At 51.4% G+C, this 26466-nt stretch overlaps 2 protein-coding genes across 3 annotated transcripts; one reads left to right on the forward strand and one right to left on the reverse strand.

Annotated features, from left to right (window-relative positions):
- Positions 1-39: 39 nt before the first annotated feature.
- MPND (MPN domain containing) lies at positions 40-9674 on the reverse strand. Its single transcript, XM_055546911.1, has 13 exons — positions 9626-9674; positions 9272-9528; positions 8307-8543; positions 5463-5595; positions 4767-4851; positions 4453-4549; positions 4144-4216; positions 3987-4063; positions 2633-2801; positions 2477-2547; positions 1837-1926; positions 1078-1170; positions 40-281 (listed from the first exon to the last, which is right to left on the reverse strand). Exons 1-13 carry the CDS (start codon positions 9630-9632, stop codon positions 195-197), a joined length of 1476 nt encoding a protein of 491 aa, XP_055402886.1. The 5' UTR covers positions 9633-9674; the 3' UTR covers positions 40-194.
- Positions 9675-15322: 5648 nt separating this feature from the next.
- STAP2 (signal transducing adaptor family member 2) lies at positions 15323-26318 on the forward strand. Of its 2 annotated transcripts, XM_055546917.1 has the most exons (13): positions 15323-15466; positions 18193-18264; positions 18390-18512; positions 22206-22262; positions 22755-22855; positions 23281-23415; positions 23734-23803; positions 23894-23996; positions 24130-24204; positions 25437-25592; positions 25679-25771; positions 25853-25927; positions 26160-26318. In XM_055546917.1, the coding sequence occupies exons 1-13, from the start codon at positions 15365-15367 to the stop codon at positions 26300-26302; spliced, it is 1305 nt and encodes a 434-aa protein (XP_055402892.1). In that variant the 5' UTR covers positions 15323-15364; the 3' UTR covers positions 26303-26318. The 2 variants fall into 2 exon arrangements, with proteins under 2 accessions (XP_055402892.1, XP_055402894.1); XM_055546919.1 differs by lacking the exon at positions 24130-24204.
- Positions 26319-26466: the final 148 nt, after the last annotated feature.

Below are 26466 nucleotides of genomic sequence, written 5' to 3' on the forward strand. Positions count from 1 at the left end.
CAGGCCCTCCCCACAGTCACAGCACCTGAGAGACACCTGGCCCGTTTCTCCTTTATTATATAATCTGAGCCCCTGCTGTCACAGTCAAGTCACACAGGACAAACAGCACAGAAGCCCTGGACCCATCCCATCACCCAGAGGCGCAGGGGCCACGTCTGATCAACGCCCTCTCCTGTCTTTGAAGAGTGGTTCCCTCAGTTCCCTTGCTTGAGGAGGCTGTAAACCTGCTCCAGCATGTGGCCTAGGCCCTGGTCCTTGGGCATCCTGCTGGCCAGGGAGATCTGAAAACAGGCAGGTCCGGCGCCTCAGGGCTGCTGCCCCACTAAGGGCTCCGCTAACCCCGGTGGTGTCCCTAAAACCACACCTCCAGGTGCATCCTGGGCCTAGGAATGTCGTGCGGGGAGGAGGTGGGGGGTGGGGGTAAGATTCCTCCACACCTTCGACAGTCTGCTCTCACACGCCCCGCCCCCCGTGCGACCAGGCCACGCCCACCCTTCCCACCCAGCACCGCGGTAGGAAGTGACCAGTGTGGCAGCTTTAAGCCCCGGTCTCTGTTCAGTCTGAACAGAACAAGCAAACATATGAAGCTGGTTCTCTGTAAAGCCGAGTGAGATGTGTCTTCTGAGAATGACTCCCAGGCAGAACACAAAAGGCTGCCAAGCCCTTGCTGACACAGACCGCTGACTTAACGGGGGCGGGGGGGGTGGTGTGCAGGGCGGACTGGATCGGCCTACTCCCAGCACCAGCCCCTCTGCCTGGCTCAGCTCTGCTGTGCTTTAGACTCAGAGCCCCTCCTGTTCAGGGGCAGCGTCTCAGCCAGGATAGCCCCAGGGCCACAAGGGCTGCAGGCTTTTACATCTTCATCCGTACTTGATAGCCATCTCCACCACTGTCACCACCCTTGTGTGACAAAGGTGACTTTTCTTTGGCAGCGCTTATATCTGACTAAAACACTTTTGTACAAGCTCACTTAACTCACTTTTCCTCGAGCTGCTCTGGATATATTCTTCTGGGGCTCCCTGAGATCTTTACAAAAGGAAGAGTTTGCACAGGACTCGAGGTGTGAGCCTCACTCACCTTCAGCTTGTCCAGGTAGGTGTGCTCCTGGTTCCAAGGCTCCTGGAACCTGATGAAGTCAGGGGCGCCCCTGTAGAACTCTACCAGCAGCATCTAGTGGGAAAGGAACACATGAGCCCCAGCCGCTGCCGCCCTTCAAGGGGCCTCTGGACTAACGCAGCACAGCACGTAGGGGTTACCCAGTTCCCCAAGGGAGGGGCCTCCGAGCAGTGCCACCCTGGGGAAATGAAGGGGTTTGGCAGGAGAGAGGGCTGCCTGGAGGAGGAGATGCCTCCCCCAGAAGCAGAAGAATCGCTGAATGCAATTCTTTCTACCTCTGCAGCCCTGAAAGACTCCCTGGCCTACCTAGCCTTAGTCTGAGCAGGAACATCTGTGAAGTCACAGGTGTGACGAACTAGCTCCATTTTTTAAAATGCCTATTGAATGGCAGAAGTAACACCTGGGGTCCTCACATGTCTCCACTGGGAGAATCAGTGGCAGGTGCAGAAGCCCAAGGTAGGAGCGTCCCTAGCACCTTCCAGAACAGCAAGGAGGCCGGGGGGGGGGGGGGGGGGGGGCGGGGGCCGGGGCAGAGACTGGGGGCTTGATCCTTAGAGCCCGTGATTTTCAGCAGCAGAAGAGACCTGATCTGGGTCTTGATGTGGCACTTTCAACCACAGCTTCCTGACTCCTCGAGTTATGGCCAACTAGTGGGGCGCCCTCAGCCCCCGCCTGCTCCTCCCAGGGTCCCCCACCCACACCACCCCAGAGTCAGCTTACCATCTCATGGAGGATGTCATTAGTCAGGAAGTTGTCCTGGACATAGGCCATTTCCACATCCATGGGGATGCCATAGTCACTGGGCCTTTGCTGGCGGAGACAAGCTGGTCACCACTAGCTACCCCCGCCCCGCCCCCCAGCCCAATACTTCAGGGCACAGCAGGAAGTTCCCTGGGCTGGGGGCCAGGGAATCCACACTGCAGGCCTGGCTCTGGGCTGGGATCAGATTCAAAGCCATGTGGGGTCTCAGAAGAACCCAGCAATGTGACCTGGGAGGCAGGGTGGCCTCCATCACAGACACACACAGGAGTGGCCATGGCTCCCAAATTCCTTTCTAAAGCTGATTTCTGACTCCAAGACTGGACTTGGAGAATGAAACCAGACAGGTCTCAGGTCGGAGGCCATACTGGTAGCCAAGGCAGCTTGCTACAGTTGGAGCCCCAACCTTTTCAACATCACTCACACCTACTGCCTCAGCGCAATTATTATGTTCCTACCTCACAGATGAGAGAAACTGAGGCCCCAGCTCCCCGGATGAGCCGGGAACCAGAGTACTGGCTTTCCGCCGCTAACAAGCCCTCCTGACCCCGCCCACAACCACGCAGGGCCCCACCCACACCTCCCCTGAAGCCCCGCCTACCTCAGGGGGCGGCATCACCCAGAAGGGTGAGATCTTGGACTCTAGGCCGGAGTTGCCAGAGTAGTAAGGGGCTGCAGACGGAGACACAGAGAAAGAGCTGGATCTGGGATCTCGGTGACCGGCAGGGCCCAGGCCCACCCCTTTCCCTGGACTCACAGCAGAGCAGGGCGAGGCAGGGCTGGAAACCGTTGCTGGAGCCCTGCAGCCGCAGCTGGTAGTCCATCTGCGCGTCGATGTCCTGCAGCGACGGTAGCGCCGGGCTATTCGGGTGGCTGTGGTACCAGCCCACTAGGGACAGGCCGCGCAGGAGCAGGCTCTGGTAGATCTAAGGGCAGAGACGCGGCTGGGGCCGGCGCGGGACGGTGGGGTTCCACCAGCCCTGGTGCGTGCACGCCACTCCCGGCGACCAGCACGCCAGGCACACACAGCCAACATTTAATGAGCGCCTGCTGTGTACCAGGCCCCTGAGGATACATCAGTGAGCAACCGAGACAGACCCTGCCCCGCGCTCAGCAAATCCAGTGAGGGGGACAGTCAGCAAAGACATAAAGAAGATGCTCCAGGCTTCTCCGGTGGCTCAGCTGTAAAGAACCTGCCTGCCAATGCAAGAGATAAAGGGTTCAACCCCAGATGCGGGAGGACTCCACATGCTGGAGAGTAAATAAGCCCATCCACAACAATTGAGCCTGGGAGCCGCAACTACTTAAGTCCCTATGCTCCAGAGCCCGAGCTCCGCAATAAGAGAAGCCCCCACAACTAGAGAAAAGACCCAGTAGAGCCAAACATAAGTAATTTTTTTTTAAAGCCTCCTATATTCCCCGGTGGTCCAGTGGTTAAGGACTTGGACCTCTCACAGCCCCACAAGGGGTGGGTCTCAATCCCTGGTGTAGGAACCAAGATCCAGCAAGCCGCCGTGGCGCAGCCAAAATAGAATAATAATATAATAATAATAAAATAACAAATGCTCCTATTGTAAATCTAAGGCAAAATATTATTTTGCTCACTGCTATATCCCCAGCTCAAGGAACAATTCCTGGCACACAGTAGGTGCTCAATAAATAAAGAGGCAGATGTGCGAACGCAAGTAGAGGCAAGCACAAGCGTAAAGAGAAAGGAAGAGGCAGGTGGAGAAAGCTGTGCACCAAATGCACACCTATTCTGTCCTCCGGAACTGACCATGCTGGAAAAGGCGGGCGTGGAGTGCTTAGTGCAGTGCTAGGCGCATACTAAGCACTGTTATGAAAACATCGAAGGAGGGCATTTAATATCTATCCGGCCTTTACCAGGTGATAGGCAGTCTGAGCGGGGAAGGGGCTGGCGGCATCTGCGCAGAGGAAGAATGACGGTGGGGGTCACAGGTGCAGGGACTGGAGCTCGCACGTACCTATCTGCACCCTTGCTGAGTGGCGACACGGCGCTAGGCACCCTGACGCGGTAGCCAGGACAGCTGTGTGTGCACCAGCCTGCGCCCCCTCACCAACAAATGCCCCGTTGCCATGCGCCCCCTCACCTCCTCTTCCACGGTGGCTGCGGTCTCCGCGTCCCCCAGCCGGCTCCGACAGGGGAAGGCTCTGAGCACCGTGAGCACTGCACGGAGGCGGGAGAAGGGGTGGACATTGACCCCGGCCCCCAAACACCCTCTCTGCCCACGGGCCCCCAATACCCACTCTGACTGTTGATGTCCCAGCGGCCCCCCAGGTACCCCACGACCTGGCTGCGGCTCAGGTGGCTGTGGAAGTCCTGGGGAGGGGGAGGGACATGGGAAGACCCGCTCAGACTGTGCCTGGTCCCAAGGCCGTCCTGGGGGTCAGCCCACCCCCCTCCTTCCTCAGATATTGATTGAGTGCCTACTATTTACCAATAGTAAAAGAGCAGACAAGGTCTCTATTCTAAGGACCCTCTGGGCAGGGACCAGCCCCTCCCCAAGCCTGGGAGCCCCTGAGCCCTAAGGGACAAGGTAGGAGTTGGGCACACACCAGCAGGAACAGCACATTGCTGGAGACGGCCACGTTGAACGGCTGGAACTTGTTGATAGCTGCGAAAGACGTTACTTCCACCAGGGTGTGGGGGTTCCTGTGGGAGCCAGGAAGGTTCCACAGCCTCAGGAACCCCAAGGCCCTTCCCTCACCCACACACTGGCTCCCTCGGTCCCACAGCTAGCTCTTAAGATCTGAGGCCTTGTCTCCATCCTTCTCCTGCCTGCCCTTGTCCCCCAACCCCATGCTGCAAGAGCTTCTGTAGATGGGGGTGAGGGTGGGGGTTCTTCCAGCGGGCATGGGGTGCATCTGACCTGGCCGAGTCACGACTTCCCAGCATGCAGTAGCGCACCGGCACCCGGATCTTGTTGTCCACCCTTTTCCCTGGGGGCGTGGCCTCTGGGGAGTTGGCAGGGGGTGTTAAAGAAAGATGTCAGTATCAGTTTCTCCCCAGCCAGGAACTGAAAAACCAAGACCAGGCAGTCCAAGAAAGAAAGGAGACTCCAGGGGCAGTCTTAAAAAATCAAGAAAGGACTTCCCTGGTGGTCCAGTGGCTAAGACGCCATGCTCCCAGTGCAGGGGACGTGGGTTACAGCCCTGGTAAGGGAACCAGATCGCGCAAGCGGCAACTAAGACCCAGTACAGCCAAATCAATCAATAAATATTTTTAAAAATAAAGAAATTAGGCAGCAAGTCAACAAACTGGACATAAGAAACTAAAAAATCAGAAGAAGGGATCAGGAAATCAGGTGAGGACCAGTCAGGCAAAGAAATCAGGCAACAGGGCAAAGAAATCCTATGGAGGAGTAAGGATAAAGAAATTAGGCAGTGGGACCAAGAAATGTAGAATTAGAGCTTAAAAAGTCAGGTGGTGAGAGTGAAATTAGGCAGCGAGGGCTGGGAAGTCAGCCAGGCTTCTAGCGGGCTCTACACCCAGCCTCCTCCCTGGCCTGAGCTCTGTCCACCTCCCCCCACCTTCCCCACCTCCTCCCCTCCCCCACACCTCTTACCCGAGTGGACAGGCTCCGAGGGGCCCTTCCCTTGCGGTCTCCTACTCTTGTCCTCCGCTGAGGCTGCTGTCAGAACCTCCTCCTCCTCTTCCTCTATCAGCGGCTCCTCCTCCTCTCCTTCGCTGGCCGGGCTCTGGGTGGGGTCGGGGTTGGGGGGAACGCGACGGGACTTTTAGCTGGATTCTCCATACCCTCCCCCCAAGTTCGACCAAGAACTCCGGCAGGCCAGAACCTGCCATTCCTGTCGTTGCCCCGGGTGCCCACTAGAGGGAGAGAGTGAGTAGAGACAATCTAGGATGTGGATCAGTTGCTCAGGCTGGAATACCGCCTCTGCCTATTACAAACTGACTTCAGGCTCTGCTGCTGCTGCTGCTAAGTCACTTCAGTCGTGTCCGATTCTGTGCGACCCCATAGACGGCAGCCCAACAGGCTCCTCTGTCCCTGGGATCCTCCATGCAAGAATACTGGAGTGGGTTGCCATTTCCTTCTCCAATGCATGAAAGTGAAGAGTGAAAGTCAAGTCGCTCAGTCGTGTCCGACTCTTAGCGACCCCAAGGACTGCAGCCCACCAGGCTCCTCCGTCCATGGGATTTTCCAGGCAAGAGTACAGGAGTGGGGTGCCATTGCCTTCTCCAGACTTCAGGCTCTATTCTCCTGTAAAACGGCACAATGACTTCCAGCCCCACAGGGGTGGCAAAAGGGTGAAATTAGATAATGCGTGCAAAGCATTAGGCATATGCCAAGCATATGCCCTGCTGCTCCATTCATCCAGCTGGCAAACACTTTGCCTGGATTAGTTGATCAGATTCTCTCAATAACCTCTCCTCCTCCTTTCTCCTAAAAAGCCCTTCCTTGATGAGGTGACCTCTCTGTCCAAACCCAACAGCCACATCTCAGTCTCTGTCCCTCTCCTCCTCTCAGCAGCGTCTCCTGGTAACTCCTCAGGGATCCCCACCCCCGCACTGACCGGCTTACCTCCCACCACTCCTGGACCCCCTTATTCTCCCCCATCTCACTCGTTGGGCCAGGGCTGGGTCCTCCCGCCTCTTTATTCCCCCACCTACACCCCTTCTGAGGGGCCTCAAACCCCGTGTGCCCCCTGGACAACTGCCCACAGTCCTGACTCCAGGCTAGGTCTCCCCTGACCTCTGGACCCCAGGTCCGACTAGTCCCTGACATCTCAAAAGGGGGTGTTCACATTCAACAAGGCCACCCAGACCATCCCCCTAAACTTACTCCTCCACACATCTCCGATGAGGGTAATCCTGTCCACGCGCTTGCAAAAACATTTGGGGGAACAAGACATCTCCTAACACCAACATCAGATCCACCAGCAAATCACATCACATCCACTTTCAAAATTAACCAGAACTTACCCACTTCCTCCTCCTCAAAGGCCGGCCAGATACATCCCATCATCACCCACCTGAACCCTGAATCCCTGGCTCCTGTTGTTCTCCCAACAGCGGCCACCAGGGGGCGCCGCTAAGGACCTGACTCAGGCCCCACACCTACTCTGCTCACAGTACTCCAGGGATCCGACTTCCCTCAGGGTACAAGCCCAAGTCTTCCCCCACAGCCCACCATGCCCTCCAAGACTTGCCCCTTTCGCCTCCCTGCCCTTCCCTCCTCCCTCTCTCCCTATGATCACTCTCCGCTCCAGCCGCATCAGAGTCTTGCTGTTCCCCCAAAACACCAAGACCGGTCCAGCCTTTGCACATGCTGTTTTCCAGAAATCTTCATAGCTCCCTGCCTCCACCCCTTCAGTTCACTGATCAGATGTCACTTTCTCAATGAGGCCTTCCCTGGCCATCCTATTCCTTTCAGCACTTGCATCCCCTGCCCCTGCTCACTTCTTCCAAAGTATGATAAGATGGACTTATTTCTTTTGTTTGTTTCTCTCTCCATGAAGGCAAGGATGTTTCTCATTTGGCTCTCTGCTTTATCTCCAGCACGTAGAAGAGGGCCTGGCACACAGCTGGCATTTATTAAATGCTTCCTGAATGAATGGCCCTATGGTGTGGTGTGAAGGTTAGTTTTATAAGTCAACTGGGCTCAGCTATAGTACCCAGTTACTGAATCAAACACTAGTCTAGGTGTTGCTGTGAAGGCATCTGGTTGATGTGGTCAACATCTACAATAAGTTAACTTTCAATAAAGAAGATTACCCTTGATACTGTCGGTGGGCCTCACCCAATCAGGTGAAAGGCCTTAAGAGCAAAACCTAAGGCTTCCTGGAAAACAAGAAATTCTGCCTCGAGACTGCAGCATCCAGGGACTTCCCTGGTGGTCAGGAGGTTAAGAATCTGCCTTCCAATGCAGGGAATCTGGGTTCGATCTCTTGTCAGGGAACTAAGATCCCACATGCTGTGGGGCAACTAAGCCCTGGCACTCGGGAGTCCAAGCCACAACCAGAGAGAGGCACATCACTACAACAAAGAGCCCAGGAACCGAAACTAAGACCTAATGCAGCCAAATAAAGAAAAACATGAAAAAAAAAAAAAAGACTGCAGCATCACCTCCAGCCTCTGTGTGTATGTGTGTGTGTGTATTACTATCACAGCATTCAGGACCCTCCAAAATCTGGTCCCTGCCAATGCTGCCAGCCCCCTCAGCTACTAAGGCATCGAATCTCCAGTTGCATCAGCTAACAATGGTTCCTTAAGCATCATGTGTTTCTTCATGCCTACAAAGCTGTGCATATGCCATTCCTTCCTCTGGAAAGCTCTTTACCCTTCATCTCACTCTGATCAACTCCTATTCATCCCTCCAGGCCCCAGCTCCAACATTCTCTCTCTGGGCACTCTTTATCCAGCAGTGAGTCAGAGAGGCTGAAGGATGTACCTCATCAGCGGCAGTTGCAGTCATATGGAGCTGGTTTCGTCGGAGCCAAGCAGCTTTGTACTTGTCCAGTTTCTGGCCCTTGTATTTGACAGAGGCCCAGCCACAGCCAGACTTCTTGGCCGGGTTCACCAGCTTCTTGCAATGAGTGGCCCAGGCGCTGGGTGAGTTGAACACCTGGCCTGTTTCCTGCCACACAATCCTTCCATCGGGCTGCAGGTCTCCCACGAACTTCTTCCCCTGCAGTGACAGTGGGTTGGCTGGACCCAGGAGCTGGTACTCGTCAAGACTCCCTCCTCCAGGAAGTCCTCCCTGACCCCATGCTGCTTCCCAGGGCTTGCCACCCATCTCCCACCTCCTTCCAGGAGGCTTCCAGCTTAGGTACCATCCTGATCAGCCTGGATTGAAACTGTCAAGTTATGTGCCCATCCCCACTCCCTTCACTGGACTGTGAGCCCCAAAGGACAAGAACTGCATGTGACTTGATCTCCACTGGGTCCCTAACACCCAACACAGCCTGGCACACAGCAGATGCTCAATTCACAAGCTGCTCCCATTCACAAAGAGAACAATAACAATAATGGTAATAATAACAAACACACATAAGGGACTTACTGTGTAGCAGGCACACTACTGAGCAGCTTATTCATTGCATCCTCATGCAACCCCATGGGAGGAAAGAAAATCCCATTTTACGGATGGGGAAACTAGGATACGCATAGGTTGAGTGAAGTCACATAGCCAGGAAGGCACTAGTGTCTTCTCTGAGCCTAAGATCTCCTTTGTGGAATGGAGAGTTTGGTGAACAGTGTTCTCCCACCCAGAAAGGCTCCTGCTGGGTCAGGATGCTCTGTGCCTCAGTTTCCCCTCCTCACACCAGGGGCTCGAGTTGCGGCAAGAAAGCACACTGGACCCGGATTTCCCCTTTTTGCACGAGCTGGAATGAGATGAGGCTGGGAGGCGCTCACCAGGTAGTAGATGGACAGCACTCCGGCGCCGGGCTCCAGCAGCGCGTCTTTGAGGAGCACCCGCAGCGTGACCGCGCGCCTAGTTAGCGCGCCCCCTGGCCCGCCGCAGCTCCCCGGTCCCGCCCCGCCGCCGCCTCCGCCGCCGCGCGCGCCTCCCGATGCCCCTGGCCGCTCCGGGTCCTCGGCCTCCACCTCGTCCTCGTCTTCATCCGGCGCCTCCTCGCCCGCGGCGCCCGCAGGGGACATTGGTTCCGGAGCTACGGGCAGCGACAGGCTGTAGCGGAGCCGCGCGCCCTGAGCCGGTGCAGCCACCCAGCCCGGTGCCCCACCGGCCCCCCGCCAGGCCCGCCGTACCTGCCATGGTCGTTCCGCCCCACGCCCCGCGCCCGGTGCGCCTCGGGCTCTTTCTTCCCGGCACGTGACGCGGCTCCGCCCCTAGAGGGGAGCATCCCTGCCATTGGCCGCCGCCGGTGGGCTACTGGGGGCTTGGCCAGCAGAGACGAGCCGGGGAAAGCCAGACTCGGGCCTGTTCAAGCGGGAGAGGGAGGTGGGGGTTCAACCCTAGAGGACCATTCGGGAAACTGAGGCCTGAGGCCACCTTCCGTGGGAGGGAGGTGGTAACCGAGAGCTCGGGACACCACTGGGAACACTGAGGCCGGGGGCTTCCGCTTTCGGAGAACCAGTGCCTCCACCCGAGATCACCGACAGAGGCCTGGGGCTGGGGGACTTAACTGCGCTCAACCCGCTACGACTAGCGGGGAAATTGAGATACGTGATCACTGCTAATGAGGGACCCACAGGCCTCAGCTGTTGGTACCAGGAAGACACTGAGGCCTGGGAGGATGAGCCCCACTGCCCTGGGGCTGCGGGCCAGAATCGAGGAAACAACCCAGAGCCTCGACTCTGAAGTGCCCAAGACGGGCGGCATTCTCTAAAGGGTTAATTTCCACCTTCCCCCGGCGGCCCTCGACTGCCTTGATTGGATTGCAGCTGAGCCCGCCAGCCAATTATAACTAGGTTATTTCATCTTCAGCCAATAGACGATAGAGGGTGGAATCCCTCCTGCCAGTCAAGCGTTAAATTGCTCCTCCTCGACCAGTCAGCAGGAGTCCCCGGGCCTTACGTGTCCAATCCATTTTAGGGTCTGGTCTTCAACCAACCAATCAGTTCGCGGCTCAAACCTCCCTTGAGACCCACCCCCCAACTTCTCCCACCCAACCCTCAGCTCGCGGTGCACGTGGGCGGAGACTGGCTAGGAGTGCGCGCGACAGCTGCTGCTCTTTTGTCTCTGGTCACTGTCCCAGGACCTTTGCCCCGAGGCGCAGGGCCACCTCCCAGTGCTGGGACTCCCCAACCCCAGGGAGGGCTGAAAGCCCTGGGCAGGGGCTCCCTCCAGCTGCACGGCAATTTTTTGGCTGGACTCAGCTACCGATGCCGGTCTGAAAGAGGGGACAGGCTGTTAGGAACAGGGCTGTCCAGCCACAGTGGTCTGGAATGAGTGAGCCTAGCTCCAAATCTTGCTCTACCATTTCCCAGCTCTGTGACTTTGGCCATGTGTCTCCACCTCTCTGCTCCTGCGGATAACAATTCCTACTTCAGAGTTGTTAAAGAACAGGACTTGACGTATAGTAAGAGCTGGGGAATGTGAGTGATTATTATTACTCATGATGCAATGCGATTTGTATTTTAAGGTAGGACAAAAAAAAGTAAACAACAATTCTTTTGTTTGGACCCCTTCCCTCCCTCTCTTGCTAATCTGTGTAACACATTAACCAGAGATCCTCAAAGATGGAAAGATAGGAACTCCTGCTCCACAGTAAAGGTCTCTTTTCTTTTCTTTTTCTAACATTTTATTTCTTTTTTCCCCATTTTGAAAAATTGAAAGATAATGCTTTACAATGTTGTGTTAGTTTCTGCTGTACAACGAAGTGAATCAGCCATGCATGTGCGCTCAGTTGTGACCGACTCTGCGACACCTTGGACTGTAGCCCGCCAGGCTCCTCTGTCCCTGGGATTTCCCAGGCAAGACTGGGTTACCATTTCCTTCTCCATGTTTTTTTTTTTTTTTCTTTTTTCTAATGTTGACAATATATCTTCTTACAAGAACAGTGTTCTTTCCCAGCTCTGTAGGGGTCATGATGATCTGCTGCTCACTCTGTACTTGCTTACCTGAACTAGGTATCCTTAGTGAAGTTTATGTAAATATCAGTATGTCATTTTGATGTATGATCCTTTGTCTCAAGGAGGTCCAGAGGTTAAGAAGCCATGCTTCCACCGTACAGGGTGTGGGTTCAATCTCTGGTCAGGGAATCAGTGACGCAGCAGGCATGCATGCATAAATGAAATATATATGACTGTGCCTACTAACAGGCGGAACCGTTCTTAGAGCTTTCAGAAAATCTGCTTCCTGTTATAATCTTCAGTTTGGCTCAAAGAAAATTCCGTTTTTCTCTTCCTAACTTGATAGTTAATGTTCCCTGACACTCACTTTGTGTCCAGTCCAAACCTCCTTTTGGAGTCATCTCACCACCCACCCAGGGTCCAGCCATCAGATAGGCATCTCCAGCCCCTTAGGGGGCTTCCCAAGTGGCACTAGTGGTAAAGAATCTGCCTGCCAATGCAGGAGACTCAAGAGATACGGGTTCAATCCCTGGATCGCAAATATCCCCTGGAGAAGGAAATGGCAATCCATTCCAGTATTCTTGCCTGGAAAAATTCCATGGACAGAGGAGCCTGGTAGGTTACAGTCCATGAGATTCAAAGAGTTGGACAGGACTGAGCGACTGAGCACAACACACAGCTGCTTAGACTCAACAGAGCTCAAATGGCCTCAGTTTATTTGCCCATGGCCTTGTCTACTTTCTCTTTGCCTCTCTTCTAAAACCCAGGGCTGAATCTCCAGCATCTCTCATCTGGATCATTTCCCGGAGATTCAGGCCTCCATATTCACACACACTCCTTACATCTCCCATCCTGGCCCCAGAGGAATCTTACTAAAATGCAACTATGACCACCTCCCTCCATTGCTCTAAATCCTTCTATGAATCCCCATTGCCTTTGATAAATTAGCCACTGTGACCTTATCAACCATTAACAATTTACAGCACCCCTAAATGGCAGGTAGTATAATCAACATTACCAGACAGTTCAGGAGAGGAAGAGTTACACAGTTCTTCAGTGAATTCCCAAGGCTAATCTTTGCTATGTGTATAAAGTCCAGGCAGTCCTAGAACTATTAAGGAAATTGAATTTGTAATTTTAAAAGTCCCCCAAAAGGGACTAGGTATCATCATGGTTCATAAGTTGTTTAGCTACAAGTTCATTTCAGTAGCAGGACCTAACAAGTATTTGAGGACAAAATCTCCTGTGTTTAAAAAACATATTTTTTTTTACCATGCTAATAAAAATATTAATTTGTTTGGGAAAAAAATAATTGAAAAAAATTAAACTCCCAAAGAAGAAATCTCCAGGCCCAGGTGAAAAATTCTATGAAGGTTCAAAGAAGAATTAACACCACTTTTACATAATCTCCCTGTGTGGAAACGGCAACCCATTCCAGAATTCTTGCCTGGAGAGTCCCATGGACCTGGAACCTGACAGGCTACAGTCTACGGGGTTACAAGGAGTCGGACACTGAAGCAACTTAGCGTACATGCATGCATGCATTACATAATCTCTTCCAGAAAATTGAAGAAGGAATACTTCCTAATTCATTTTATGAAGCTACCATCACCCTGATACCAAAACCAGATAAGGGGAGTACAAATAAACAAAAGTACAGAACATCCCTCGTGAATCCAGACCAAAAAATAATCTTTAAAAAAAATGTTAATAAACAGAATTCAGCAATATATAAAAAGAAGTATTCATCATGAGAAAGTGGAGTTTATCCCAGGGATGCAGGGCTGTTTCCATATTCCAAATTCAATCAGTGTTTTCCACTGTATTAAAGAGACTGTGGTAGGTGAAACAATGGTTCCCTAAAGATCTCAATGTCCAAATTCCCAAGGCCTAGGAATATTTAGGTTACATGGCAAAGGGGATTTAAGTTTTCAGATGGAATTACAGTTGCTAATCAAATTAAAATAAGGAGACGTTAAAATAAAGTAATAATCATTAAAATAAGGAGATGATCCCAGATTATCTACTGAGTCCAACATAATAACAGGCATCCTTAAATGTGAAAGAGAGTCAGGGAAAGGTGACTGTGGAAGAATTCAGACTGATGTAACATGAGGTTTCTACCCACTATTGCTGGCTTTGTAGATGGAGGAAGGAATGGGGAAAGCTAGAAGCTGGAGAAAGCAAGGAAATAGATTCATTCTTTGAGGCTTCAGAAAGGAACACAGCCCTCAGGGACTTCCCTGGTGGTCCAGTGGTTAAGAATCCACCTTGCAATGCAGGCGATGTGGGTTCGATCCTTGGTCAGGGAACTAAGATCCCACATGCTGCAGAGCAAATAAGCCTGAGCGCCACAACTAGAGAGTTCATGCACTTCCCAACACAGCCAAATAAATAAATATTTAAAAGAAAAAAAGAATAAGGAACATAGTCCTGCCAACACCCTGATTTTAGTTTCATGAGAACCACATAGGATTCCTGACCTACAAAGCTGTAAGATAACACATTTGTGTTGTATTAAGTCTCTATATTTATGATAAGTTATTACAGCGACCACAGAAAACTAATACACAAGCTAAAGAAGACATGTCACAAGAGTGTATCTATTCATGAAAAAAAAAAAAGCATTTGATAGAATTCAACACCCACTCATAATAAAAACTCTCAGCAAACCAGGAACAGAGAGAAACTACATCAACTTGAAGACCATGGACAAAACTTCAGGTAACTTTGTACTTCACGATAAGACTTAACACTTTTCCTATTGAGACTGGGGACAAGGAAAGGTGTCCACCCTCACCATTCTTCAACAGAGTCCTGAAAGTGCTAGCCATTACAATAAGACAAGAAAAAGAAATAAAAGGCATATAAGTTGAAAATTAACCCTATTTGCAAATGACATGACCTGTGTACAAAATTTCAAGAAATCTCCCAAACATGCCCCTAGAACTAAGGAGTGAGTTAATTCAGAAAGGTTATAGGATAAGAGATCAACACACAAAAATCAACAGCATGTTTGTATGCTAATAATGAGTGTATGAAAACTGGAATTGAAAATACAATATTACTTATAATGTTTTGAAATAGAAAAAAAGAAATGCTTAGATGTAAATCTAACCAAACAGATACAGGACTTGGATACTGAATACTATACAACGCTGATGAAAGAAATCGAAGATTTAAATAAATGAAAAAACAAATAAATAAATGAAAAGAATCTGAAACTAACACAATGTTATTATACTTCAATAAGAAACAAGGGAAGGAGGGAGGAAGGAAGGAAGGGAAAAAGGGAAGGATCATGTCTGTGGGTTGGAAGACTCAACACAGTATGGAAAAGTTATCAAGTTTTGGAACTTCCCTGGCTGTCAGGTGGTTAAGACTACACATTCTAATGCAGAGGGGGGTGGGTTCCATACCTGGTCAGGGACCTAAATCCCATTTGTGGCACTGCCTAAAATTAAAAAAAAAAAAAAAAGCCTAATCTCCCCCAACTGATATACAGATGTAGTGCTATTCCTGTCAAAATCTCTGCAAGATTTTTGGGTAAATACAAATCAGATTTTTCTAATGTCCAGGCGGCCTAACAGGCCTCCTGGACATTGTGTCACTGTCTAGTCTCATTCCCTCACAGCTCTGGCACCAGATTCCTTTCTCTCCCTTCCAGGTCTTTGCTTAGGCAAGTGCCCCTGTTGATGCCCCCCATACCACGCCAGCAGCTCCCTCGTCTGTTCCCTGACTCCAACCAGGCCTCCCTGACTCCCTGACTTCTTGCAGGGACCAGAGAGACCGGGATTTCCCTAGAGTCTCTGGACCTGCCCGGCCCAGCCCCCGCCCAGGGCTGGCAGGGGAGGGAGCTCTGGAGCTGACAGAGAGAGGAAATTCCCCTGGAACCTGTTTCTCAGCTTCCTGGCTCAGCTGGAGCACCCACTGGAGGGAGAGGCCAGGCCGGGCCAAGGACCCTGGCCCGTCATGGCCTTGGCCCTGAGCCCGCCCCGGGTCCCCAAGCCCAAGAGTGCCCTGCCCCTGCACTACTATGAGAGCTTCCTGGAGAAGAAGGGACCCCGAGATCGGGTAAGACAGGCCGGGGAGCTGGCACTGCTGGGTGGCCCCTGGGCAGGTGCGGCACCTCTCTGAACCTAGACCTCCCCAGCCTGCTGAGGAGGGTGAGGTAGGTGCTGGTTGGGGCAAGGCATAGACTGGGGGCTAGAAAAGGTTCTGTCTGTCTGTCTGTCTCTCTCTGATCTGAGCTCTTTCTCTTTCTGTCTCTCCCCGCTTGGATTGGTCTCTTTCTGAATCTCAGATATAAACAGGATTAGGGACTTTCTCAAGGAAATGGCGGCAGGGGCGGGAAGGGGGGTGTCTTCTGACACCACTCCCTACCCCCCATCCCTCCTCCCCCAGCCCTGAGCTAACTCTGTGAACCTTAGCCACAGGGGTCAAGGTCCATACAGATTGCAGGTGGGGACAGTGAGAGGTACTGGGGGCTGTTGCCAGTCAGAGGCCCAATGAGTGTGTGTGTGTCCTTCTCAAAATAAAGCTCAACTCCTCCATTCTGCTAAGGCCCACCCTCATCTGCCACTAGGACCCAAACCAAGCACCCTTTTCCCTGCCTTTGCCCTGGAAGTTTCCTCCTTTCCTTCTGCCTTCATGCATTCAAATCCTCCCCAGCCTAGAAAGCACCAGAGGCAGGAGATCTCAGGGGTTAAGAAAGAGGGTTCATTTATCTGTGAACACACCTCAAAGCATGTGGGGGATCTTGGTTCCCCAACCAGGGATCAAACTCACCCCCCCTGCAGTGGAAGCCAAGAGTCTTAACCACTGGACTTCCAGGGAAGTCCTAGGCAGGTACCATAATTATCTACTATTTTATAGGTGGTGAAACTGAGGCACAAAGAGCTTAAACAGCATTCAGTGGGTGACACATAGCTGGTGTATGACAAAGCAGATGAGTTTGTCCACTTACTGCTTTCTTCCCAGTGCCTGGCACACAGTAGTTCTTCAGTAAATGATAGTTAAATGTATGTGTGTATCTAGGATGTATCTATAGATGGACAGATGGGTGAGTGGGTGGACAGACAGGTGCTGCTGCTGCTGCTAAGTCACTTCAGTCGTGTCTGACTGTGCGACCCCATAGACGGCAGCCCACCAGGCTCCTCTGTCCCTGGGATTCTCCAGGCAAGAATATTGGAGTGGGTTGCCATTTCCTTCTCCAACGCATGAAAGTTAAAAGTGAAAGTGAAGTCGTTAAGTCATGTCTAACTCTGTGTGACCCCATGGACTGTAGCCTACCAGGCTCCTCCGTCCATGGGATTTTCTAGGCAAGAGTACTGGAGTGGGGTGCCATGTCCATCTCCAGGACCGACAGGTGAAAGGATGAATAAGTACAAATATACTTGGGAGACACTGCAGGTTTGGTGCTGGATCACCACAATAAAGCAAATATTGTGATAAAGTGAGCCATATGAATTTTTTTTCATTTCCCAGTGCTTTATAAAAGTTATGTTGACACTAGTCTGTACCCTGTTGTATGTAATAGCACTATATCTTTTTAAAAATTAGCTCATAATCATCTGCTTTCTTTTTAATTATTTATTTTTGGCTGTGCTGGGTCTTTGTCGCTGTTCGAGGGCTTTCTCTAGCTAAAGTCAGGGGAGGCTGCTCTGTAGTTGCGGTGCATGGACTTCTCATTGTAGTGGCTTCTCTATTGGCAGAGCATGGGCTCCAGGGCATGTGGAATAGCACTGTCTCCTAAAAAGACAATGTACATAACTTAATTTAAAAATAATGCTTTTGGGAAAATGACACCGATAGATACTTATTTGACTCAGAATAGCCACAGATGTTTAATTTGTTTAAAATGAAGCATGCCTGTACACAGGTGGATGGGTGAGTACATAAGTGGATAAAAGAATGGATGGATGGATGAATCAATAGGTGGCTTGATGGATAGATGATCACTGTCAATATAAGAGCTATCCTCATTGTGAAAGTGTTAGTCACTCAGTCATGTCCAACTGTTTGCGACCCCATGGACTGTAGCCCACCAGGCTTCTCTGTCCAAATACTAGAGTGGGTAGCCATTCCCTTCTCCAGGGGATCTTCCCAACCCAGGGATTGAGCCCCCGTTGGTCTCCTGCATTGTAGGCAGATTCTTAACCATCTGAGCCACCAGGGAAGCCCTTGCTGCTGCTGCTGCTGCTGCTAAGTTGCTTCAGTCATGTCCGACTCTGTGCGACCCCAGAGACGGCAGCCCACCAGGCTCCCCCATCCCTGGGATTCTCCAGGCAAGAACACTGGAGTGTGTTGCCATTTCCTTCTCCAATGCATGAAAGTGAAAAGTGAAAGTGAAGTCGTTCAGTCATGTCTGACTCTGCAACCCCATGGACTGCAGCCTACCAGGCTCCTCCATCCATGGGATTTTCCAGGCAAGAGTACTGGAGTGGGGTGCCATCACCTTCTCCAACGGAAGCCCTTATGGACTCATTAATTTACTTCCTCTTTCAGGAAGTCTTCCCCAATTTAGCAATTTGAAGTCCTCTCTCCTCTGCAATCTCTTGGCCCAGGGTCTGTCTCTACCTGAGGGTGCTAATTTCTCTTCTCTGAAAGATTTTAGTGTCTCTGCTTTCTCTGTGCGCTGCCCTGGTGGCTGTAGGTGATGAAGGAAACCATCTAAAGATCTGGGAGAAGCATGTTCAGGCAAAGAGGCCAGAAGGTGCAAAGGTCCTGAGATAGAGAAGGATGGAGGTGCCCAGCTCTGCCACCTCACCTCCCTCTCTTTCTCCACCTCTGGTCCACAGGATTACAAGAAGTTCTGGGCAGGCCTTCAGGGCCTGACTCTCTATTTCTACAACAGCAATCGGGACACTAAGGTAAGGATGGGAATGAAGCCTCAAGAATTGGCCTGCCCTTGACCCTAGGACCTAACAGAGGGTGTGGACAGGATATCCTAGCTGGGGGGGATGAGGCACTCAAACTCTGTCTTCTGTGCTCCCAGCATGTGGAAAAGCTCGATCTAGGAGGATTTGTGAAGCTCACAGATGAGGCTCCCTGGGGAAACTCCCATGACCCTAGCACCCACTTCTGCTTGGTCCTTCGGAACCAGGAGATCAAGTTCAAGGTAAGTCTCTTAAGGGTGGCTGGTGGGAGACCCTTCCTCCATGTCACACCCACCATTAACACATACCAACACAAAGTCACACAGAATTTATCACTGGGTTGGTATCACTAGGCAAATCATTAACCTCTCTGGGCCTCAGTTTCTACAAGTGAAAAATGAGATAATACGTGCAAAATCCCCAGAACACAATCTGATCCAGAAGGACCGCAACTGCCATCATTCAATCTTCAGCTAACATTATTGAGCACCTATTGTGTTCCAGACACTCTTCTTAGTCACAGTGACTAACACAATTTAAAATTCCTGTGCTTAGAACACTCTCTAACACCATGTTCAGTCATTAATTTGTGTCCGACTCGTTGTGAACCGCATGGACTGCAGCACGCCAGGCCTCCCTGTCCAACTCCCAGAGCTTGCTCAAACTCATGTCCATAGAGTCAGTGATGACATCCAACCATCTCGTCCTCTGTCATCCCCTTCTCCTGCCTTCAGTCTTTCCCAGCATCAGGGTCTTTTCCAGTGAGTCAGTTCTTCACAACAGGTGGCCAAAGTTTTGGAGCTTCAGCTTCAGCATCAGCCCGTTCAGTGAATATTCAGGGCTGGTTTCCTTTAGGATTGACTGGTTTGATCTCCTTGCAGTCCAAGGGACTCTCAAAAGTCTTCTCCAGCACCATAATTCAAAAGCATCAATTTTTCGGCTCTCAGCCTTCTTTATGGTCCAACTCTCACATCTGTACATGATTACTGGAAAAATCATAGCTTTGATTATATGGACTTTTGTCAGCATAGTGATGTCTCTGCTTTTTAATATGCTAACACCATACACAAAAATAAACTAAAAATAGATTAAACACCTAAATCTAAGACTATGTACTATAAAACTCCTAGAGGAAAACATAGAACACTCCTTGACATAAATTGCAGCAGTATCTTTTTGGATCCAGCTCCTAGAGTGAAGGAAATAAAAGCAAAAATAAACAAATGGGACCTAATTAAACTTAAAAGGTTTTGCACAGCAAAAGAAACCATTAAAAAACCAAAAGACACCTATAGAATGGGAGAAAATATTTGCAAACAATATGACCAACAAAGGATTGATCTCCCAAATATACATACAGCTCAATATCAAAAAAACAATCAACTCAAGCAAAAAATGGGATATCTAAATAGACATCTCTCCAATGACATACAGATGGCCAAGAGACACGTCAAAAGATGCTCAACATTGCTAACTATTCAGTTCAGTTCAGTCTGTCAGTCGCAAATCAAAACCACAATGAGACTGGTCAGAATGGCCATCATCAGAAAGTCTATAAATAATAAATGCTAGAGAGAGTATGGGGAGAAGGCAATGGCACCCCACTCCAGTACTCTTGCCTGGAAAATCCCATGGATGGAGGAGCCTGGTAGGCTGCAGTCCATGGGGTCGCTAGGAGTCAGACACTACCGAGTGACTTCACTTTCACTTTTCACTTTCATGCATTGGAGAAGGAAATGCAACCCACTCCAGTGTTCTTGCCTGGAGAATCCCAGGGACAGGGAAGCCTGGTGGGCTGCCGTCTCTGGGGTTGCACAGAGTCGGACACGACTGAAGCGACTTAGCAGCAGCAGCAGCAGCAGAGAGAGTATGGAGACATGGGAACCCTTCTGCCCTGTTTTTGAGAATGTAAATTGATGCAGCCACTATGGGGAACAGTATGCAAGTTCCTTAAAAAACTAAATATAGAACTATCAAATGATCCTGAAATCCCACTCATGGGCATATATCAGGAGAAAACAATAATTCAAAAAGATACATGTACCCCTATGTTCATGAAGTGAAGCGAAGTGAAGGTCACTCAGTCATGTCTGACTCTTTGCGACCCCATGGACTATACAGTCCATGGAATTCTCTAGGCCAGAATACTGGAGTGGGTAGCCTTTCCCTTCTCCAGGGGATCTCCCCAACCCAGGGATCGAACCCAGGTATCCCACATTGCAGGTGGATTCTTTACCAGCTGAGCCACAAGGGAAGCCCTGCTATGTTCATAGCAGCAGCATTTACAAGAGCCAAGACACAGAAGCAACCTAAATGTTCTTCAATGGAGGAAACGAAAAAGAAGATGTGGTACATATACACAATGGAATATTACTTAGCCATTAAAAAGAACAAAGTAATGCCATTTGCAGCAACATGGATGGACCTAGAGATTATATACTGAGTGAAGTAAGTCAGAAGGAGCAAGACAAATACCACATGATATTGCTTATCTGTGTAAACAAAGAAAAAATGATAAAATAAACTTACATGCAAACAGAAATAGTTCCACAGTCATAGACAACAAATTTTTGGTTACCAAAGGGAAAAAGGAGGGGAGGAATAAATTAGGAGTTTGAGACCAACATATACACATTACTATATATAATATAGATAAGCAAGAAGGACCTACTGTATAGCACAGGGAAAACTATATTCAGTATTTTAAAATAATATATAAGGGAAAAGAATCTCATAGGGACTTCCCTGTGGTCCAGTGGTTAAGACTCCACCTTCTAAGGCGGGAGGTGCAGGTTCCATCCCTCACTGGGGAAATAAGATCCCACATGCTAGTTGATACAGCCAAATTTTTTTTAAAAAGAATACCATATATAAAATACATATATATATATCACTTTTCTATACACCTGAAAGTAACACATTGTAAATCAACTACAGTTCAATTTAAAAAAAAAATTAAAAAATACCTGCCCTTGTAGAGTTTACAGTCTTGAGTCTTGTGGCGGAAGCATACAATAAAAAATAAAGATGTGTAAAATATATGGAGTATTAGATGGTGGCAGATGCTAGGGAGACAAATGCAAGGGAAAGGGGATGGGGGCTCAGGGCTGCAATGTTAAGAAGTGTGAATAGGTCTTCTTATTGAAGACCTAAAGGAGGTGAGGAAGCCAGCAGTGTAGAGATCTGAGAAACAACTTCAGCGGTAGAAACAGCATGTGCAAAGGCCCTGAGGCTGAACTATGCCTGGCATGTTGGAGGAAGAGTGAGAAAGCCACTGTGGCTGGAGCAGAGTAAGAGAGGAGGAAAGCCGAAGGGCATGAGGGCAGGGAGGGGATGGAACAGGTTGTGTAAGACCTGTGGGCCACAAGGAGGGCCTGGGTTTTAACCCTGAGGGAAGTAGAAATCAAGGGAGGGTTTCACACATAGGAGAGGTATGATCTATGTTTTTTTTTGAAATGTGGATGTGAACTGCCCTGGTGGTCCAGTGGCTCAGAATCCACCTGCCAATGCAGGTGACATGGTCCAGGAAGATTCCACCTGCTGTGGAGCAACGGTATGTGCCACAACTACTGAGCCCAAGTGCCACAACTACGGAGGCCCATTTGTCCTAGAGCCCATGATCTGTGACAAGAGAAGCCACTGCAACAAGAAGCCTGCAAACTGCAACTAGAGAAAGCCTGCATGCAGCAATGAAAACCCAGCACAGCCAAAAATAAATTAATTATATTAAAAATAGTTGATGTAATAACATTAAAGAATAGTACCCCCATATTACTAAGGACTTATATTCAGACATCATTCTAAATTAACCTGTTCTAACATTTAATTTTCATTAAACAACCCTCAGAAACAGGGATGCTTATTCCTTACTCTCATTTCACAGATGGGTAGACCAAGGCTCATCAGCCAGGCATACTTTTTCTTTTGCTCCCCAGGTAGAGAGCCTGGAGTCTCGGGAGATGTGGAAAGGCTTCATCTTGACAGTAGTGGAGGTAAGAGTGGTCAACCTTGGCCCTTCTCTCTCTCCTTCCCCACTTGGCCTGCTCAGAAATCCTTTTTAAAATGTCAGTTCCCCCAACAAACCTCTCAACCTCCTCCTCGGTCTCAAACTGGCGGCCTCTGAACCAGGTATAAACCATCTGCGTTTTGTTTTGCCAACAAAGTGCTATAAATTTAAAAGTCAGCTGCTGTCGTTTAAAAACCAGGAGTGTTAGAAAACAGCCCTGATTTCTGTGTTACTCAATTGCTCCCCGTCTGGCCCTACAGGCTGTTGAGTTTGAGATCCTCCACGCTAGCATTTGCTCTTTCCGTCCCCCATCACGGAAGTCCTCTCTAAGCCTTCTCTGCCCCTGAGGTGTCAGGCGGCTCGGGAGCCCCGTCCAGACCTGGCTTCCATCCTGGCTACATCCGCACCTTGGCCTCAGTGTGCCCCCTGTGACACGGTCACAGGCGCCCATTTCCTGATCGCCCCAATCCCCGTTCAGCTCCGTGTCCCGTCCAACCTGACGCTGCTGCCAGGACACCTGTACATGATGTCCGAGGCCCTGGCCAAAGAGGAGGCCCGCCGTGCGCTCGAGATGCCGTCGTAAGCGCCCGAGGGTCTCCAGGATGGTGGCGGGCTGGAGAACATGGGGCCGCAGAGGGCAGTGAATGGGGTCTCCTGGCGTTGGGTCTTGGGTACATCCGGGCAGGGGTGGGGATTGGGTCCCCACAGTTGGGAGCCCGACTGAGTGTTTGGGGCGGTTCTGGGTTCCTGACCGCGGGTCTGGGTCTTCAGGGGCGGGTTTAGATGCCGGGGTGGCGGGTCTGGGGCTCTGAGTATTGGCCTCCGTTCCCGAAGGGCAGGCATGGGCTTCCAGAGGCAGAGTCTGGGTCTGTGGGGGGGAGGGGGGCGGTGAGGCAGGGTCTCCAGGGACCAGGTGACGGCTAGGTGAGCTTGGCTGGGTGCCCAGGGGCGTGGCTGTCTCTGGGGGCGGGGCCTGCACCTGTGAGTGATGCTCCTCGCCCCAGGTGCTTCCTGAAAGTGAGCCGACTGGAGGCGCAACTGCTCCTGGAGCGCTACCCTGAGTGCGGGAACCTACTGCTGAGGCCCAGCGGGGACGGCACGGGCGGCGTGTCAGTCACAACGCTTCAGACGCTCAATGGGTGCGCATGCGCGGCTCCGGGTGGGCGGGGCGTCGGATACAGGGGCGTGGTCGGGTAGCGGGGCGGTGTCACGTTGTGGATGGGGCCTGGGAGGGCCCTCCTAGTGGAATCCCTCAGGGCTTGGTTCTCCCGGGGGACATTGCCAGCAGCAGGGTCTTTCTTGAAGGTGGAGTCTTTTGAGGGCCTAGCGCCCCGCCGACAGCCACGCCAGGATGTGGGGTGGTTAGGGTTAGGCCCTTCTTGGGGGCGGTGCCCGGGCGAGGGACGGGCCCTTCCTTGTCCTCAGCCAGGTCATGCACTCGCCCCCTACCCTGTCAGGACGCCGGTGGTCAGGCACTACAAGGTGAAGCGCGAGGGCGCCAAATACGTAATCGACGTGGAGGAGCCGGTGAGCATTGGGCCGGGGCCGGGGAAGCGCAACGGCGTGCGCTGCACCCTTTCCACGCCGACCCTGATAGCATCCCCTCTCTGACCCTAGTTCTCCTGCACCTCGCTCGAAGCAGTGGTCAACTATTTCGTGTCGCACTCTAATAAGGCGCTGGTGCCCTTCCTGCTGGATGAAGACTATGAGAAAGTGATGGGTTGGTAGAACCTCAGGGAACAAGGTTGGGGGGAGGGCTCAGTCCACGCCTCTCCCGCCCCCTCCCCAACCCGGACACCCTTGGGTCAGCCCCCAGCTGCCGTGCCTCCTCCAGGCCGCCCTCTCTGTTCCAGGCTTCGTGGAGGCGGATAAAGAGAATGGCGAGAGTGTGTGGGTGGCGCCCTCGGCCCCCTCCACCTCCGGCCCAGGTGATGCCCCCTCCCCGCGGACGCCGCTGGGGCAGAGTGGGAAAGGACCTAGGACTCTCATGGCTCCACCTGTGCCCAGTCTTGTACCTAGAGTTGCAGGGACCCAGAAAGTACCCAGACCCTGTCCTCTACGTGCTTCCAGGTTATGGAGGGAATGGACAGGGCTGGGCGCACACACTCGCAATCCTGAGGGGTTGAACCTGGGGCTGGAAGGCGAGGGGTGGGGGAGTGCGGGGGTGGGGGTGCAACCTAGAGTTGGGGAGAGGAGGAGGATGGGCAGAGTTGGGGGGGGGGGAGTCTTCTTGGAAGAGTGGGTGTTTCCTAAAGTTCTCAAAGGATTTCATTAGGAAGAGATGGGAAATCAGGCTGGGAGGTGGTCCAGATTATGGAGCAAAAGGAAGAGATTGGAAAAGTGGAAAGGTCTGTGGGATGAGCAGTATGGTCTTCCCTGAACTGGGCAGATGCTGAGGACCCTGCATGCATGACACATACACAAATGTATGTACAATGTACACAAATGTACATACATACACACATGCCACTCATGAACATAAACCTGTGTGTGTCCACCTGCATAATGAGAAGTTCCTATGTAGAGTGGCTCCACCCATGCATAAACATGGGTGTCATACAGTTCCAGTCCCATATAGCACACATATATATACTTCAAGTCACAATCATGTGTGTACACACAAATTGCAGACATATCCACTCATGAGCACAAATTCAGACCTTTACAGATACATGTGTGTATACACTAATACAGACATGTGCTGTAGCACGTACCTTAGCATCCATGAGGTGTCATGCATGCACAAGAGTATAAACCCTTTGCTTAGTCGCTCAGTCATGTTTGACTCTGACCCCATGGACTGTAGCCCACCAGGTTCCTCTGTCCATGGGGATTCTCCAGGCAAGAATACTGGAGTGGGTTGCCATGCCTTCTTCCAGGGATCTTCCCAACCCAGGGATTGAACCCAGGTCTCCCGCATTGCAGGTGGATTCTTTACAGCCTGAGCTACCAGGGAAACCCTTTACTTATATTCAACTTATGAAATTCACCCAGTGTCCATGTATTGCTACCTAGGGACACACATCCACAGACGTAAACAGGCCCATGCCCAGACACACATGCATGGAGACATAGGCCTGTATCCAGGTGTGCACACACACATCCCCACTGGTGTCTCTGTTCCACATGGGCCCCGACAGTGACCACAGTTTCCCACCAGGTCCTGCACCCCCCAAGGGTGGCCCTAAGCAGCTGCCTCCCACATCCATCATGCCTGCGCCCAGTCAGGACAAGCTGCCTCCACTACCGGACCAGGATAACAACTATGTCATCCCCATTGCAGACACCCCAGCTGCCAGCTACATGAACGAGGATGGTGGGTAGGGGACCGGGGTGGCTAGAGCTGGCAACAGGGAGCAAGCTGGTGACTGGATGTGACATACTACATCTTTGTCCGCACAGTGCCTTCTCCCAGTCGACTAGTTGTTCCGAAGCCCAGGCGGTTGGCCAAGCTACAGGCAAAGCTTCCAAAGCCACCTGTTGTGCCCAAGTCAGGTATGGGAGGGGTCCCTCCTCCCAGGCCCTCCCCTATCCAGCTAAGGGTGGGCCTCAGCCTTCATCTGTCTGTTCCTGCAGAGCCCAAAGGCCTCAACAGTGGCCCAGCCAGGAAGCTTGCAGCCAGCTCAGCACAGGTTTTCTCGCCCACCACAGGTAAGGGGTCAATGTAAGAGGGCTTCTCAAGTGGGGAACCCAGGTGGTCACACTCTGGAGCACTCTATGCTTGGTTTAATGCTCTGTTGTGTCCATCCTGAAGTTCCTCATGGCCACTGAACACATTTTCATCTTACGCTTCAGTGGTCCTGGGTGGATATAAGCAGGGAAAGCCTAGACTGGGGGTCTCTGGTGCCACTGGAGCCTCAGGTACCCCTACCCTCATTCTCAGGGCTGGCAGATGTGACAGCAGAACTGGAAGAGAAACTGCAGAAGAGGCGGGCACTGGAGCAGGCAGCTGAGCGCATGGCAGACCAGCGGGTCCATCTCCAAGCGCCACACACCAGTCAGGCAGATCCCTCCTCCCAGAATTAAAGCTCAAGCAACCCCAGGAGCTGTGTTTGGCTTGGCTGGGTGGGTGGTGTGGGGTCTGTTAGATGACTGCCCACAGCTGGTCCCAGTGGTCCTCAGTTCAGCAAAACCTGCCTCCTGACCCTGTAAGAAAAGCTCCCACCATTTTTACGACTATGCCTCATGGC

This window comes from Bubalus kerabau, chromosome 1 (genome assembly GCF_029407905.1).
Source record: "Bubalus kerabau isolate K-KA32 ecotype Philippines breed swamp buffalo chromosome 1, PCC_UOA_SB_1v2, whole genome shotgun sequence".
Classification (NCBI taxonomy): Eukaryota; Metazoa; Chordata; class Mammalia; order Artiodactyla; family Bovidae; genus Bubalus; species Bubalus kerabau.

Bases quoted from the DNA above. Each gene is read 5' to 3' on its own strand.
- MPND (XM_055546911.1), bottom strand. The intron at 4,064-4,143 runs GTGGGTATTGGG...GCCTCCGTGCAG, and splicing joins CTGGGACATCAACAGTCAGA to TGCTCACGGTGCTCAGAGCC. The intron at 2,548-2,632 runs GTGAGTCCAGGG...CTCCGTCTGCAG, and splicing joins CTGCCTCGCCCTGCTCTGCT to CCCCTTACTACTCTGGCAAC.
- STAP2 (XM_055546917.1), top strand. From the start codon at position 15,365: ATGGCCTTGGCCCTGAGCCCGCCCCGGGTCCCCAAGCCCAAGAGTGCC. The intron at 22,263-22,754 runs GTAAGAGTGGTC...ATCCCCGTTCAG, and splicing joins TCATCTTGACAGTAGTGGAG to CTCCGTGTCCCGTCCAACCT. The intron at 22,856-23,280 runs GTAAGCGCCCGA...TCCTCGCCCCAG, and splicing joins CGTGCGCTCGAGATGCCGTC to GTGCTTCCTGAAAGTGAGCC.